The sequence below is a fragment of the Cynocephalus volans genome, chromosome 6, assembly GCF_027409185.1.
Source record: "Cynocephalus volans isolate mCynVol1 chromosome 6, mCynVol1.pri, whole genome shotgun sequence".
NCBI lineage: Eukaryota > Metazoa > Chordata > Mammalia > Dermoptera > Cynocephalidae > Cynocephalus > Cynocephalus volans.
In genome coordinates, this window is record NC_084465.1 from 127,386,151 (window position 1) to 127,404,375 (window position 18,225).

The 18,225-nt window shown below is 40.4% G+C and overlaps 1 protein-coding gene across 5 annotated transcripts in view; it reads right to left on the reverse strand.

The window, feature by feature from the left end:
• Nucleotides 1-18,225, reverse strand: part of PRKCQ (protein kinase C theta) — a 123,639-nt gene that overhangs the window by 66,597 nt on the left and 38,817 nt on the right. For 2 of the 5 annotated variants that reach the window (XM_063100965.1, XM_063100962.1), the window contains exons 2-4: nucleotides 7,673-7,790; nucleotides 4,431-4,630; nucleotides 1,072-1,132 (exon numbers count right to left, since the gene is read on the reverse strand). In XM_063100965.1, coding sequence (XP_062957035.1) covers nucleotides 1,072-1,132; nucleotides 4,431-4,630; nucleotides 7,673-7,781 — 370 coding nt within the window. In that variant the 5' untranslated portion in view covers nucleotides 7,782-7,790. Of the gene's footprint in view, nucleotides 1-1,071; nucleotides 1,133-4,430; nucleotides 4,631-7,672; nucleotides 7,791-7,965; nucleotides 8,137-9,213; nucleotides 9,239-16,574; nucleotides 16,723-18,225 lie in introns of those variants that run through there. The other 3 variants (XM_063100963.1, XM_063100964.1, XM_063100961.1) reach the window with 3 other exon arrangements.

Below are 18,225 nucleotides of genomic sequence, written 5' to 3' on the forward strand. Positions count from 1 at the left end.
CCAATTATCCAGCTTTGACAATTATCAATTCATGGCCACTCTCTTCTAATATGCCTCCGTCCACTCCCCAATCCTGTGCCAATGGATTATTCTGAAGCAAATTCATGGTACCATATTATTTCATCTATAAATATTTCAGCATATAGCTATAAAAGATTAGGACCCCTTTTTAAAAAGCATAACCACAATATCATCACACCTAAAAAATAAATAACTGTGCCTCAATATTATCAAATATCTGGCGAGTGTTCAAGTTTTCCCTGGTTATCTCATAATATTGTTTTCTCCAATGTATTTGCTTGAATCTGGACCCAAAGGAATCATATGTGTTAAGCAAAAACCCAGATAGCACCGTAAATCTCTAAACTAAAACTCACTTAAAAAAAAAAAAGGAATAGTTTACCATTGGTAAGTTCACATGTCCATTCTGAGGCTTAGGATTTTCTGAGCAGTAGAATTTGTTTCATTTAAGCAGCACTGACAGGCTGTTGCAGGCACCGAGCACAACGTGCTTGTAAATTAACTTCTGTGACCAAAATCTGCCTGTCACATGGAACTGAAACTCTTTAGCCATGCGTTTTCTTACCCTTCCTTACTCCTAAAAGGATTTGAGGAGATGAACTGTAAGCATTAGCATTTTGCCAGTTTTATGAAAAATATTTATTGTTTTTTATTTGTTTCATATTCTACAATAGTGTGATAGCTTGTTATATAGCACATCATTTATACACAGACAATCTGCACACACACGGTGACATATAAACAGAGTCTTTTGTATTCACATTGAATTCCCAGATTAAAATAAAGGCAGCCTATACAAGCACTGGGCATATGAATTCACACCATTTAAACATGAATGCTGTAAATGTTTTATGTTTCTATGATTATCTGGCCTAGACAGTGTATTTTCAATTCATGCCTGAGCACCACTGGGAATTTTAAGAAAATTTCTTGTGCTTCCACTTCCCCCCCAGTTCTTTGCTACGATAATTGCAAAAATAAAAGAAAGTGCACCTGAAGAGAACTCCATGCCCCCCTCACCCCCAAACAGGAAGAAGAAATGTCACTTGCCACTCATTTCCAGAAAGTATCTTGCATTCATCAGCATTCGGCCTTGAGGTTTCAGCTCTAACTGGTTGGGAGAAGAAGAGAAATGTCAGTCGGAATGTGAGACAAGCTCCGAGATCATGACATAATAACTTTGGTGACGGCAGGAGATTTCCAGTCCAGAACACAGTCATTGTTCGCTTCTACTTGTCATCATCGGAATATGCAGCATCCGTGATGGTCGCCTTTCTTCTATTAATACACCCCCAGCAAGTCATTAATTGTACTTGGAGATCAAAACTTACATAAGGAAGACACAAAATTCTAAAACGTTCTGTTTGGTTTTCTTGCCCTGCGATATTGTTTATCTGAAGAGCTGGGATAAGGCAGATCCAGATCTTAATCATGACAGAGAATCAACAGATACTGGGACTAGCTCCCTTGGGCAAAAAGTAGGTCTTATGGAAGGAAAGTAAATGCTGTTTTGAGGGTCCCTACAGAGCCCGCTCTCTTCCCTTCCAGGTGGGACGTGCGTCTAGGTTAATTGGGGTGTTCAAGGGGAGTGGCCTTCTTTCAAAGGAGAGCCTGTCTCTTTGGGAAAGTGCTGGGTGATCTACCAAAGATTGGTCTGGGAAGGGATAGAAAAATCTATATATTTTGGTATGATTCTGTAGAAGGGACCAGAAGAAAGTGCCATTTAAGGGTTGATGCATGATCTCACGTAATGTGACCTCAGGAGAGAAAAGGACAAACCCAAGACAACCTGAGAACTATCACTAATCTATTAAATCATCGCACTATACCATTAAGAGACTACGAAGAATAAGAAAGATGATGAATTGAAGGTCATTATTGACCGTTCCATCCACGGGTTAACTAGAATAAGTGAGAAATAGGAATATCCTGTTGAACCCGGGATTGAATTTGAATTGTAGTTAAATAATTTCCTGGCTGTATGACTTTGCGTAAGTCACCAAGCTTTGGAAAATCTCCAGAAAGCTGACATAATAGAAATACCTACGTCCCAGCATCACTACTGATAGAACTTTATCATAAAATAAGCTTGCACTGTGTGGACAACTATAAATTCTCATACAACAGATTAATGTCAAGAGAAGTGCTTTTGACATCAAGTATGTACAATGTTGTTTTTTGGTTCATAGAATAAGTAGTAAAGACAGAGGCACAAGTGGAACAAGAAAAGCAAGGGAAATGGGGTTTATTCCCAAAGGAAGTGGAGAAAATGGGACCAGATGAGCACAGTGTTATCAATATTCAGGAATTAATAGTGATGGGGGAAATTAAACCAGCTAGCTACCAGGAAAGCAATACTCATAGGAAGTCTTATTCCACCATGTTTTCGGGAGTTGCATGTTTTGGGGAGATAATGGGAGACAACCATGCTGACAGTTAAAATCTTGGCAAAGCAGAAAGCAAGTCTCACTGGGCTGTTTAGAAACAGGACGGTGTCTATGGAGGTAAAAGGTGAATTTGAAAAAATCATTTTTTTAAAAAGAAACTCATTTTAAGAAAGCAGATTTCAACAGAAGCAGGGGAAATAGAAGTCCAAAACAACCTGTTGGCCCTTAAAATAAAATAAACGTAAACTAAGAAATAAACTTAGGAAAAAAAAATCTTAAAGATGTAAAAAGTGTGGTTAAGCAAGGGTCTAAATGCCACCATGTGCCTGGGTCTCTCCATGATCCAGGACTGCAGAGAAAGTGAAGAGTCTGATAAGAATAAAATCAGCAAAAGTCTAAGCAAGAAATCAAACACCACTTTAAGAGATATAAATAGAAAAGCAACCTACATATCAGTGAAGCCTATTTAACAAAAGGATAAAAAAACCCAAGTTATCCTTTCATTAATTTGAGAAGGAAATATGAATAGAATGCCATTTTAAAAATTAGAGAGCTGATGATTTTTCTCTTTTTTAAAAAATTAGGCAGAAGCAGAAAATAAATGGGGATGGGTGGAGAGCTGGAGAAGACTCTCTAGTTTATCTGCTCGTTCTCTTCACTGAGCCAAATGCTCCCGTGCTTCCGGCCCTGCTAGGGCCTCCCGCTCGCTTACCTGTTCTGTGTAAACTCTTTAACACTAAGTTAAACATCTGTACATTATCCAGTCGTTTCACCTTTTCCTACTTGCCTGAGCAGCTACTCTAGAGGAGTTTTGTCTTCATGATCCCTTTCCTCAAACTGAACACAGAAATGCTCAATAGATACCGCTGACCTAAATTACCTAGACATATCTGAGCATGGGGAACTTTTTTTTTTGTCTTTTTCGTGACCGGCACTCAGCCAGTGAGTGCACCGGCCATTACCATATAGGATCCGAACGAGCGGCAGAGCGTCGCCACGTCGCCGCGCTCCCAGCGCCGCACTCTCCCAAGTGTGCCACGGGCTCGGCTCGCATGGGGAACTTTTTAAAAGATCTTGACATACATTCATCTTTAAATATTACTTTAGTGACACAAGCAAGAATTTATACAGTTTCGTAAGGTACAGGGTTTTGTTTTTCTTCAGGTCAAAAATATAAAACACACAAAAAACTAGTTTTTAGGTTTATAATGTTCCCATATGAAACCTGTGAGTTGAAAATCTCTTGGGTGGATTTCTTAAAATCTGAGTTACAGAAAGTAAGGAGCAGAAGGGCAAGATTCTTTCCTTTGGTGTAAGTGATACAAACATTTGAAAACATTTTCTGCATTTTAGATCATGTAAAAGTGGTTTTTACTAGTACATTTTCGTTCATTTTGTACCCTAGAGATTTGCATTGGAATTTTTATGCTTTCATATCGTACTCTTCTCATTAACACTTATAAACATTTGCTATGCAAACGGTTATAATCTAGGTTTTCATAAACTTGCTGTGCTACCATGAATTGTATATAAAGTACTTCTTAGTACAAAGTAAGTTAAGTGACTTCATACGGCTGAAAAACATTTATAGGACATGGCAAAGCATGGAGAGAAAGAGGACCAAATATTAAATGGGTCTCTGTTCTATGCTTTCCCATTCTGACACCTTGATAAATAGGCAACCATTAGGTTCCCAAATTAAGGGGACCTTGTGATATTTCCAAGCTTACTCTTAACAGTTATAAATCAATAACAGTTTCCCTTAGCCTAAGAGACCTTCTCCATCTCACATAGGAATCAAACAGATTTGAACACGTTAGTGTGTTCTATAGTGCACCATGAATAATCATTGTCACCATCAAATCACCCATGAATTAGTAGTGGGGATCTGTTGTTCACCCACAGCCAGTGTAATCAGACCTTTAGGGCGTTGTGGAAATTTTGAGCTGGTCACCACTAACCTCGTGCTCATCACTTAACGGTGCATACACTTTAAATAAAGTGCACGGTGCGGACACTTACCCATATTTCCGTCTTCCCGTTGTTCTTTCTGCACCTCTCGGCCAGGGAGTAGAGCTCCACGGTAGTCTCAGATATGAGGTCCACGTTCTTGCCCTTCACAATGATCTGCATCACTCTCCCCTTGTTGATGTGGGCGTCAAATGTGCTGTCCCAGGGCGGGTACATGGTTGGCTTTTTCTGGATATACATCTGCCCGTTCTCTAGGAACAGAGAGAGAACGTTCTCATTACTCCTCCGGCCAGTTCTGGAAAATAATTCAATTCAACTTAACAGTGGCACTCAGTCCCTCTGCTCTCTGGGATATGCAATTCTGTTGGGAAGACAAAAGTAACACCTTAACGATCAGACACAGTATAGGACAGAATGAGACAGTTCCAAGGTCTACATGCAAGGTGTAGAAAATTTAGACAGCCATCTGATAATGTCTTAGACTGGAAATATTGCTTTCCTACTCAACGGTTCGTTGCTTCACTTTGGGTGTGAACACCCGAGTGAATAAACTTTTTAAAGCATGTTTGTGCAGTTTGGTATTCTCCCTTGTTAACCTATAAAGAGTTGATCATGTCAATACAAAATGCAAAATACTCGTCAATACAAAATGCAAAATACACGTCAATACAAAACTACTGTGTGCTCACCTGAAAGGCGTGGTGGCAAAATCTAAGCTTATAATAAGTGTTCCTTTAAAAAGATATCTCACCGTTTTCCATTTGACATAAAGACACTGAGGCCATAGCCATCATTTCTTTCTCTAATTTTTGAATGAAGATACATACACCACACACCCAGGGAGAGGGTGGCCATACCCCACAGAGCCAGGAAAGCGGACTACAGAGCTGCAAGCAAGGAAGAGCGGGCACGGAGGAGCCTGGAGACTGTTAGCAGCAAGAAACACAGACAGGACGATTGGTTTAAAGGAAACCAGAAGCCACAGGTGATTGGGAAAGAGTTCGATAATGGATTAAGTGGTTTTGTCACAAGCCATCCATATCAAATTTTCCCTGGTATTTATTCTTTAATCATTTCAGAATCAGAAACTGCAGCTGAATTTGAGTGTTTGTTTCTTGTCGTCAGCACATTAAGTGGCAGACTCAGCCGAGATGTTAATTAAAGCAAAAGGGAAAAATCCGCTTAAAGCTGGGAAATAAAGCAGTTCTAACTCGCGATGGCCCCTTCTTCCCAACGCACAGGCTAAAGAGAACAGGCGTTGAGCACTGAATATTTATTTTGGTGGCATACAGGAATCACATAAGCTGAAACTCCAAATTTTAGGCAAACTTGGCTAGTGGAGGTATCAACTTTGACACTGTTAAGGGTGGAATAGGAAGGGTACAATTCTTACGGTTTGATTAAAAAAAATTAACTGGAGATTGGGCTTTTTAGAAACCAATGTGAATATTTGTGATCACTATAACATTTTACTTCCACAGAATAATTCCTTACAACTGTAGCCGCCATTCCCCATGCATTCATGATGCTTGTCATCAACTAAAAAGAGGACCAGAGCATCTATCTGCAGTGAGTGTCACCATTTTCAATGACTGGCGCACCACCAGTGCTGTCAACTCCTCATGGAAGAGGCAGCCTCACACCCCAAAGACCAAAACATATTTAAATTATATAGCAGTAACACTTGTGTGACAACGTTCAGAGCGATTTCTCTCTAGAACAAAACCAAAACAAAATCAAAAACAAAAGCCTCTAAACGCCCCCCAAATCCACAAGCCAATCTTTTGGAAAAACAGTTTTCCTCTTTTCTGCCAACTTCTCTTGACATGGCTAATTAGATCACGTTCAAAGGCAAGGCCAAAAGAAGAAGGAGAAAATAGCAGGCTCCCAGCAGGCAAATGTCAGGCAGTCCTGAGGTTGCAAAGAGAACCGGATCTGGGAGACCCCATAAGTCAAAAGCAGCTTTGAAAAACTCAGACATTTTATACTTTAAAGATGCCTGTGACATTTGAAAGGTTTTAGGTCGGGAGCAAGTGGCATTCTCTCTTTTTACTAAACAGGGGAGAACTCTGGACAGAAGGGAAATTAAGATGATTCAGTCTCCCAGGCTTTGAAGTATTCAGAGCAGCTGGAAAAAGGAAGTCAACCATGAAGCCAAAAGTCTTTTGTTAGGGGCAAGAAGGTGCAACATAGTAGGGCTTGGAACCCCAGAAACCTGGAAGTTTGTAACATCTGAGTGAGTTTCTCCGTGTACCTGCTAATGTCACCCCCTTACAGACATCCCTAATCCTTCTTTCTCCTCTCACCCTGCTTTGATTTTCCTTACAGCACTCATTACTTACCATAGAATATTTTTGCTTACTGCCTTTCTTCCTCTGCGAGAATAGAAGCTCTAAAGAGAAGGCACTTTTTCTGTTTTTTGTTTATTTTCCTCTCTGTTCTAGCCCCAGCGGCCTCATTGTAGGCTTTTCTACAAAGCGTCTGTTAAAATACGAAATGTATGTATGGGAACAGAAAAAGGTACTGAGATTGGGAAAGTCTTGGGATATAAACTTCCTCCTACCTTTTCTTTGGAGAGTCCATAAGAATCGTAAAATGCAGAGGTAGGGGTCAAGTAGAGTGGGAGCCGGTCAGAGCAATGTGGAGAGATCCCCTCCATGATAGGATTGTTTTAATAGAATGTTCTAAACCCACCAAAGAAATCTTGGGTGGCTGTCACACTCTTCCTCTCATCATGAACTGCCTATAAATATTTAAACTTGACAAAACATGCCTATTCTTTTATTCACCTACGGTCGTAGTAAGTGCAAAAGTAAGTTTTCTGAATTGGATTCTAATGGCTAATTATAGATTCTTTGTAATCTTCATCTAGGCTCAGTCCAAGAAACTGCAAGCTGTCTGTAGAGTGGATCCTAAGACTTAATCCATCCATAATCATTTAAGGCAACCAGGCTCATCAATATAGGTCCATATTCTGTTTTATCTCACTGGATTTCTTTCCCATTAATTTTACACATAATTTCTTCAATCCAATTTTCTCCTTTCCTTTGTTTATATGGGAAAAGTGGAACAGTGAAATAGAGCATCAGTGGGTCACAGGCATGTGGCTCAGAGGCCATCACTAAGTGTGTGTCCTTGAAGAAGTACTTGGCTTCTCCAGGCATCAGTGTCCTGAATCGTAAAATTCGGTTGGACCAGATGACCTTGAAGATCCTGGAAGGCCTTCCTTCATACCTAGTTCATAGCAATATCCTCCTCCTCCTCCCCCACCTGGAATGCCCACTCAAGCTTACCTGATTCAACATACTCTTTGACAAGCACAGCACAGTAAGGGTTAACGGCCTCCCCCTGGCAGGACCCACAGTCAAAGTTGGACAATCCAATCCGGAGAAAGGGTGACATGGTTGCTCCCTGGAAAATGACAAAAGACAAACACTGTTTGGGGGCTCCATAATATATTATTTTTGGTGTCCCATCTCCACGTAACTCGTGCTTTATCGCCAAAGGCCAGAGCCTCAAATGGGTCAACTATCCATTGGAACAAATGCTTTTATTTCCTCTCTGCCAAGCACATTGCTGGACTCACCCCAAACCACAGACTGACTTGCGGAGAGAAGAGTCCTTCTGGAAGCCTGCATTGAACCCCGTTAATGAGAACTAACTAAAGAATTAATTCCACTCAACCTTATGGAGTTATATATAATTGTGGCAGAGTGAGGCAAACGTTTTTCAACATTTTATTTCTTCTGTGATTCAAGTAGGTGACCAGGAAACAACACACTGTAATCAGAAATGAGTTTATAAAGAGTGAGTCTATTTTTGTCACACTAGTTAAATATGACACCGCAGAATTCTTACGTGGTCTATTTCTGCATGTAATGGAATTACCTCTAGGCATTTAGCAGCTGATCTTATTTACTTCAGACATTTTCAAAAGGTCTGCTTTCTTCACAGTCATAGGTAGACACACACACACACACACACACACACACACACACACACACACACACACACACACACACACACAAAATAAGCCTTCAAACAATACGAACCACAAAAACCCCTAAATCATTGACCATTGTAAAATAGTGTTTTATGGTCTAAGGACAGACAAAGTACTTCCTAAATGCCTAACAAGACCTAATAATTATGTTTTCCTAGAAATTTACATGAAAATTCTCATAATGTTGGCTACCTCTAGTCTGATCCTTCACCTGTGGTTCCATCTTTCTCTGCTCCGGCCACTTACCTTAATTAAACACCCTTTTCTTTTTTTATCTACTTTTTCATGAGGTTCCATTAAACTGAAACTATCATGTGGTATTCAGTGAATAAGTTATTTCTTTGCTTTCTCTCTTTTCTTGAACTATTTTATCCTCATGAATTTTCCCAAACTTCCTCAAGTAAGCCAAAGATAACATGAAAAAAGCACTGGCTCCCTTTTCTGACTTTGTATAAAGGAAGAAAACTATTTGGAATAATAGGAACCTGGAAGTGAGAATCAGTAACATAACTGGAAATTTTGAACCTGTAATACCTAATCTAGCAAAACCATATGAGATCTCCACGACTCCGGAACGCCAATATTCTGTGGGTATTTTTTGAATCTATAGAGAGACAGATTAGGGGCTCCTGACAGGTGCTATTAATTTCATGGATATTAATAAAGCCCTAATTTCCCGCAGAGTTTGGAAGGTTTACCTAAAGGAGGTGGTTGTGTAAACATCATGATTTGTCGGATGTTCTCTGTTTCCGAAACACATTATGATATGTCACATTGTTGAATTGGTAGCTAGATGACTTCCAGATTTATTTTTAGGGGACCCCCTTTTACCTTCTGAGTTTAGTCTTCTCAGGCAGGAGCTGGGCTGTCAGCTCAAAGTTCAGCAGAGAGAACTTCTTCAAGAGGCCCTTCTTTCCTGGGCCATGTGGGTCTTTCAGACAAATCTTTATTTCTCCACTAATCAGGAAAGATCACCGAGAACTCCGCTCATGTATGACAGTATTTGCCATGTGTGGACTTTTTTGAAGATTTCCTTAATAGAAGTAAAGGTAAGTAATTAACTCTGTTTTGAGTCTGAAGGATAAAGTCTGAGTTACAACCATTATGACCTTTTGTGATTTGTTGCTCTGCTATCTCCAGGGTGGGCTCTGGGAAATTCTGCTTCAGGAACAGATGGAAACTCTAGGGTACAAGGGTTTCTATACTGTACAGAAGCGAGATGTAGTGAAAGGTTCTCCCCTCCTGAAGGCCTTGCTTGGACATCGTGATTTCCTGTTTCACAAGCAATGCAGAGTCACTTGCCATCTTACCAGGTCCCTGTGCACTGTTCTCTCACTCACGGTATTTTGATAATTTACCCAATGCATGGACCTGCATGACAGCCAGGTCAGCGTCCCCGTTTCTAAAGGTCAGGTCGCAGTGACATGATCTGACATCTATTCTGACTTCTTGAGAGCAACTGGCATTTGTGTGGTTAACTGCACACATGATTCAATAGAGATTCACGCTCAGGGGTAGATTTTAAAGGCAGAAGGTTTTACTCCTGAACGACCCAGAATTTTTTTCCCTTTTGTAACAGGAATAGGTGACCACTACGAGAATGAAGAAAACACACAAAATTAATGAAAAGTCTCCTCACAGTTCCACCAATAAAAGAAAATTGGTTACTATTTTGATGTATTTTCTCCAGTCTTTTTAAATTAGCACATCTTATGTTTTTTTTTTTACCTGCTGTGATCATACTGTAGGTATGGGATTATACTTGGTTTTTTAATTTACAATTTTACCATAAAAATTTTCCAAGTTACTATGTCATCTTCGTAAGCATTCCTTTACTCCTTGCATGATATTCTATTGAGGGGCACCTTCAGGGTCTGTTTTACTAAACCTATAGTTACACATTTAGATTGTTTCCAATTTTTCCATATGAGAAATAATGCTGTAAAAGCATTTTTTTACAATATTTTTATATTTAGGGATACTTCATTAGATTAGATCAGCAGAGTACTACAATATTTTCAGATCAAGTGATATTACTATTTGTAAGGTCTTACACACTTAAAGAAAGTAATCAAACTTAAAGGTGAAGACTTAACAGGGAAAATATCTACCGTCAGTGCAACAGACAGTAAGTTAACGTCATTCTCATGTTATGAGCATATGCAAATTTGTAACAAAAACACTATTTATGACCCAAGTAAATAAGTTGCAAAGGCACAAACTATACATGTTACGAAAAACATAGTTGCAACTAGTTATGTAGAAAAATGTTCAGCTCTCTGAGCAACTTAGGAAATGCAAAATAAAACAAGATATTACATAATTGCATTTACAAGACATTCTTTAAAAGACAAAACTACATACAGCAAAAAAAATCAGTGGTTACCAAGAGCTGGGTAGGGAGGGAGGGATAGCACAAGCAAGTTTTGGGGTAAAATAGACCCTTCTATAACTTGATTGTTGTAGCGGTGACAGAAGTCTAGAATCAAATTCACAGAAACGTATACCAAAAACAAAAATCAATTGTACTGTGTGACAATTTAAAAACCAAAATAAAAAAAAATATATGCAATTGGCATTTCAAGGCATGGCTTATAAATACCGAGGTTATAGAGATAAAATACAAAGAATATGTATTTGAAAATTGGACATTCAAATAATAAAATACTAAATTAAAAATTTTAAGTAATTAAGATTAGCCTCAAATTACTAAAGGGAAATAGTCAGATCTCAGCTTTAAAAAAATACCAGCTTTTATTCTGTAGTATTTAAGTTTTTCGTGTATTTGCATTTAGGCAAAGACAGCTGAGAAAAAGATAACACTAGAAATTAATAATGCATTTTCTTTGAGAATTAATACTCAGCCCCTAATTTAAACTATAATAATGTAAACAGTTAAAATATTTAAAATATAAAATAAAATACAATAATGTGTTTTTACCTGTGCAATTAGCAAATATTTTTGAAATGCTCTTACCTAATGCTGGCAAGAACAATCCAAGTCATATACTTCTATACAATGCTGTTGGGAGTGTAAATTACCACTATCCGTTTGAACACACACAGATATGTGTGTATATATGAGTATATATGTAAGTATATGTGTGTATATATATATGTATGTGTGTATGTGTATATGTATGCATCTATCTAAAGACAGATATATGAAGAGCCAAAAAGATGGGTAATGAGTACACGAGGATGAATTCAACAGAAAAGATTTTTATGAGCCACCTTTTTCATGCTCAGCAGAGCTGTTGGTAAGGAGAGAGGGGATTTCCCCGGGTGTTAAAATAGGAGAGTTCCTTGGATACAGACATACTTGTGCTGGAATAGCACAAGTCAGGACTAAGCCTGCGACTCTGTCCTCTCTGCACTGTGCCTTCCATCCATCTCATTTTCACGCCCCATGCATGGTAGTCTCACGCGTTATAACACACAGCGTGTGCACTAGAAGACTGACCAGCCAGCCTGTCCCTCACAGGGCAGGGCCCTGGGCCCTCCATAGACCTCTTGTCTGAGCCACAAAATCACACATCCAACTCTCTCCTGGACATCTCCAGGGGACCCTCCGCTCACCAGGCCCTGCACAAACTCACCGTCTTCCCTTTCAAACCTGTGCTCTCGTTTGCAGGTATTTTGGCAGCTCAGTGGCTGGCGCTGTGACTCTCCGGTTCCAACTTCACCCTCCCCTCAAGCCCCCCCAAACCCTGCGCCAACCTGCTCTACCTCCTGCCCCACCTCCTGCCTCCTGCACGTGTGCCTGAGCTCAGTTCTGCATTGTCTCTCATGGTGACGCTCTGCAGCCGCCTACCCTGTCCCCTCCATCCAGTCCTGGTCACCTCTCGCTCCCCGTCACATCTCCACGCTGCAGCCGAATGATCTGTCTCAGGATCTCACAGAACTGCCGCTGTTTCTCCACCTTGTCTCGCTGATTCACAGCTCGGGGCTGTTAGGAAAACCTCACCCTGTCCCTGGAAAGCCTTCCTATGTCCTCCATCTCCCCTCCGTCCCCTCCCTCACTTCCTCGTCTTTCAAGTTCCTGCTCATCCCTAGCTCCTCTTTGAAGCTGTTCTTCCTTCCTCCCCCATCGCCCTCCCTCCCACATCTCGGTGGGCTTCCCTCGGCCCTTTGGGCTCCCAGGGCTCCTGCCTTCACTGCTAGACAGCACCTGTCCCGTGTATCTGCCTCGCCGCTGCCGTTTCTAAAGGCTGAGTGGGGTAGATCCTGTGACTCCCGCTCTCAGCCCTCAAATGTGGGGGACTCAGTAGGACCCCACAAGGATGTCTCCTACTGAATCCTTAAGATGTCCCATATACTCGGAAGAGGGGTTCGACTCCAACTACAGAAGTCTCTCTGGTCTCATCTACAACGTGTTTAGTAAAAACCCCTCCGAGTGAGTGCATGCGGGTCCCTTTCTTCCCCAGTCCCTTGCCACAATCAAGGAGTTCCCTAGAATGCTTTATTAGGTTTATTGGTTCATGTTTGTCTTCCCTGCCAAAACTGGATTCTGAGAGTAGGCACCACATGTGAATCATCTGTGTGCCTCCAGAGCTCATCCCCCGGCTGACGGGTTGTAGATGCTCAAGCATTTCTGCTAAGGGAGTTAATTTTACATAATCTCTTAATCTCGTGCATTTGTTTTACCTGCAAGGGTATACAGTGGTCAAATTAAGCAGACACAGATGAAGTCAACAGCAAAGGAAACGTCCCAGCTCTTGTTACAGGCAGAAGATCAATAACCTCACGAGCTCAGCTGCTGGAGTTATTTAATCTCTCTAAGTCTGTTTCCTCATTTGGAGAATGCTGGTAATGCTACTGCTTGTCTCAAAGGGCTATGAGGATAAAATGGGTAAATACACATAAGGTGCTTAGAACAGAGCTGGCACACAATAAACTCAATAAATGTCAGATGTTATGATTATTACACCTCTGATGTATTTTCTAATGGGCTTTCTTGACTTTATTGGTATGTGCCAAAAAGGGCAAGAGGAGAATAGGAATAGTGTTTTAGGAGCATATCAGGGCTGAAATAAGTGACCTGCCTCTGCGCTCTGCCGCCAAGCTCCCATAAAGCCCTACATACATCTAGGTGCAGTGCTTCCTGCCCTCTAATAGAGCCATCTCGATGCCGGCACTTATCATGATGGATAACGGGCCTGTCCACCCAATCTTCCCTGTTTCTGCTGTCCCAGTGGCAAACTATCACCATAATACATACTTTCAATCTATAAATAATCTTTACTCTTTGAAGTGTGATCTCATTTGTCTTTGGCATGTAGCTTTGACACAGGTACATGATCAGATATAATTGCTCAGCTCTGTGCTTTAGGTCACACGCCATTAAGTACTGAAGCAAGAATTCTGGTCTCCTGACTCACTGGCCACCTACTTACCCAGGATGACTCACCCTCCACAGTTCAGTCCCCACAGACACTTTCCTGTGATTTTAAGGATACTCACATAACCGAACCTGATGGGGACAAATTCCATAGAAACAGAAAGCAATAGGAGAGCTATAAACTCTCTTCAGCTGAAAAAATATCAAGAATTCTCTTCCTTAGCAGCAAATAAGAATTAACATACTTCTTTATTTAAAAAAAATTGGACAGCATTTGTGTTGCTATAATTTAGTTGGAGATGTCTCGGGGACAAGGGAGAGTCTCAGAGAAATAAAGTAACAATCATCATCACTTTTTAATCAAGATCTCTGATGTTTAGAAGAGAGAACACAAATTCATCAATAGTAAATAGGGGAATGGGGAAAAAAAGCATTCAATGTTTTCCAATGGTATCTGCTCAGCCAAATTTGATAAACATTGGTTCAGAAAAATTTTGGCAAATTAAGCTACACCTATAGCTTTTACATTTCTTTATGACATAGAAACATTTCTTAGGTAAAAGTGACTGCTGTGTAAAATGACCTACTGCTGTCAAAAGTAACATAATGAAAAATAACTTTCCTCTCCATGTGCACAGAAGATGGTAAGTAGTGAAAAATCCCATAGTGTTTTATCCTGTTGCTAAGACTGCTATAAATTAGTATAATAAAAGCCTCTCACCCACAAACATGGTCTCAATAGTGAATTAAAAAATAATAAGCATGAACTGCAGATAATGTTTTAAAGTAATACCTATAATACACAATGACTAAAGAAACCCAGGCTAACCTTCAACCATCTGTTAGAAGTAGTAACAAATGGGAATTTGTTGACAGAGCTGGTAATGCCCTCCCACCTGCAAACATTAATGACTCCCTCCCCCCAAAATAAACACAACGGTGCTGAAGCAAAACAAATCTTGAAATATAGAAAATAAGGCACCTGAGATGACATTATCCATATTCTGATACTAATTTTAATGCACGACACGACTAGGCAGTCCTATGTAAAACATTGCTCTAAACACATTACATGAACACTCCAGAAAACTCACCGTTCTTCACCTGGTTGTTTAAAAGCCGACGTGTATTGGTTTCAACTTGCCCTCGCCACACAGCACAACTCTAGAAGGAGTCCCAGCCTATCTGGACTTCTCTCTGCTCGCTGAATACACCCTGACTATCCATCTCTACGGCTCTGCTTACGCTATTCTTTTGGTTTCGAATGCTCCATCCATCTTCATCCATGCACAACAGACATCTTTCAAACCTCCAATCCTTCAAGGACCCCACTTATGTATTGCCTAATTCAGAAATTGTTTTCTGCGCCCCAACTGGATTTAATCACTCCCCCTGCTCTTTCCCATAGTAAAAAATTTTCAAAAGGTATTATTGGTTCCTTTCTTATAAAATGTCACATTTAGCCAAACAGGGATCTGTGAACTTACATTCCTACTCTGGGTTCTATGAAGAGAATAACTGTCTGACTCGTCTTTGTTCTGTGTTGGTTATCTTTTGCAGTATAACAAACGACCCCCAAATTTAAACACCAATCACTTATTCATTCACAATTCTGTGCCAACAATCTGAGCTGTGTTCAGTTATATGGCTGCTCTGTGTTACACAGGGTGTCAGCTGGGATTGCTTGGGTCTGAGACCCCAGCAGGGACTGCCAGGACAGCTAAGCCTCTCTCTGCAGGGGGTCTCTCATCCTCAAGGAAGTATCCTGGGCTGGTTCTCATGGCAGCTCCATCCCAAGAGGGTACAAGGCAAACTGCAAGGCCTTTTGAAGGCCAGGGGGTGGGGGGAACTTGGTCAACACATTTCTGCCACATTCTTTTGGTCAAAGCAGATATCAAGTCCAGCTCTGATTCAAGAGGTGGGGAGATAAACTCTATTCATTAGAAGATTTGTAGAGAATTTGTGGCCATTTTCGATATACCAACATGCCTATCCTCCAAAATACTTAGTACTGAGTATTGGTTATAATAGATGATTAAGAAGTATTTATTGAACTTCGAAGAGTCAACTGGACATCTTTTCAGGGAAAAAAAATCAAAATTTAGTGTTATATTCAAGAGTGATATTTCTAGACTACTGGTTCTCAAACTTCAGTGTGCATGAGATTCACTTAGGGAACTTGTTAAAAAGCAGATTCCAGGGCTCCTCTTCCAGGGAGACCGATTCAGTAGGTAGGGAGGTGAGACTCAGGGGTCTGCATTTTAGGCCACCCAGTTGACTCTGCTGCAGATGGTCCTTGGGACCTACTTGGTGAAACTCTGATTTATACATATCCCAGAGCAGCAATGAAAATTGACACCATTATTGCAAGGTATGTACAGTTATTGTTACAAAGGACACAATTGTACTTTATTTCATGCTATTCTTAAAAATATATTCTATGAGGAAGGAAAGTATTTCTGGATACTTGCCTAATAATATTAAAAGTAATCATTAACATTAATCATTTTAATTAACCCTGTAGACACTGACATACATTATCTCTTTAGACCCTCCCAGTAATTGTCATGTGGACAGGACAACTGTGATCATTATCTCCAATTCATCATTTTATAGATGGGGCTTAGCAAGTTCAAGTGACTTGTCTCTGGTCACAAAGCTTTTGGAATGCCAGAATTCAGACATGGGTCTTCAGATTCCAAATCATTTTCCATTGCATCCTGCTGTCTGCTGTTTGGATTTAGGACCCTTAAGAGTATTTATTCTAAGTGCGTGTCTGCTGTGCTTTGTTCTTAGCTACTTTTCACTTTGACTTGTCTCCTTCTGCAATTCATAGTGGCAATTAGCTCACCTGAGGGCAGGTACAGGTGTACCTCCTCTACCTGTGAAGGGTCATCTCTTACGGTGCAGAACTCTCACCAAAGCGATACACGAATACAATGTCCTCTGATCTTGGGTTATTATCTTTTTCTTCTTTACCTTGGGATACTACCACTGCACCTGCCATGAAGGAGGAGGAAAAGTGGGTGAGGGGCAGGAGGAGGGGTTTTCAAGGTGGAGGAGCCTCAGCGAGAGACCAGACCCTTTGTGACCTCGGATCTCACCTACCCTCCTGTCCTTTCCTCAGTCTGCATTTCTGGTCCCTGTTGCCGCCTCCTCTGCACAGCGGGCAGGCTCCCAATGCGTACACGACACAGTCTCATTGTACATCACAGAGTGTGTATATTTATAGAAATGGTGTTAAAAGGGGGTGAAGCCTTCTGTTAACCTTTAACCCATGTTATAGCTGAACTACCATGCATGTGCCAGATGATTGTTGCCTGCCTCGGAAACCCATCACTTATAACAATATTTTATATTTCTAGAGTCCCAACTGTTGACTTTAAAATGATTCTTTAACTTTTGAGATGGCTGTGGGGGTTTTTTGGTTTTTTTTTTTTTTTTTGAGAGAGAGAGGGTAGGAAATGATGGCCAATTGTGGTAAAAATAGTAACAATAATAATTATTATATTAAAAATTCTAGTCAAACATAACTGTTCTCCCATGTATATTTTATGTTGCCCTGGTGCTCTCTGTGGGGTTTGAGGTAATTACACTCCTAGTGGTCAAGGCAACTACATTTCCATTTCTAAACAAATCACCCAGCAGGGAGGTGTCTTGATCATTTGATAAAAGTAAAAATGGAAAAAGTATAACCCAGATGTCCTACTCTTGCATAAGGTCATGATCAGGAAAAAAGGTTCATTGTCTTTTTTTCTCCTCGATTTCCAGGCAGAAGATCATTTCTCAGTTTGGTTTCCTTGAGGGAGCTGTAACCGGATGGTGTGAAGTGTCATTTTGGAGAAACTCTGCTCCCACGGCTCCATAAACCAAATGCTGGGGGGATAGTCGTGGCCCTTCTCCTGCTCCTAACTCCTCCCCTCAACACCTCAGCTCTCCCACAAGCAGCTGCCCTGGGAAGAATCCTTGTGAATTTTGAAACTACCCACAAATCTGCTTCCTAACACTTTGGGCATGTCACTTGAGATCACTGATCTTAAATGTACCAACCTGTAATATGAGGATAATAATGTTTACCTACTGGCATTTTGAGAACTAAATGAGGTATGGTATGAGAAAACTCTGTAAACTAGAAAAATCTGCACAATATATTGTAAATGTTTCCACAATTATTAGTAAGCTCTCCTTCTCACTTTTTCAGGACAGTTTTTCTGAACTAAGTCTCCTCTGACTTTAAGATACATTATTATTTTACAGAAAAAGAAAATAAAATCCTGTCAATAAAACTGTAACCCAATACTTTCCCAGCAGTTAGAATTTTTATTTTATACTTATTAAAAGAGTTATTTTAGACTTATTTAGGTAAATCAACTGAATGAGTGGGTTTTTATTGTGGAAACGGAGGCCAGTTGAGTTTCACATCTAGGCTCATTCAGTGTTGGAGTCCTGGTGTAAGTGGGAGGTTCAGAGAGGGTTCTTAAGGGAATAAAAACACCCTTCGA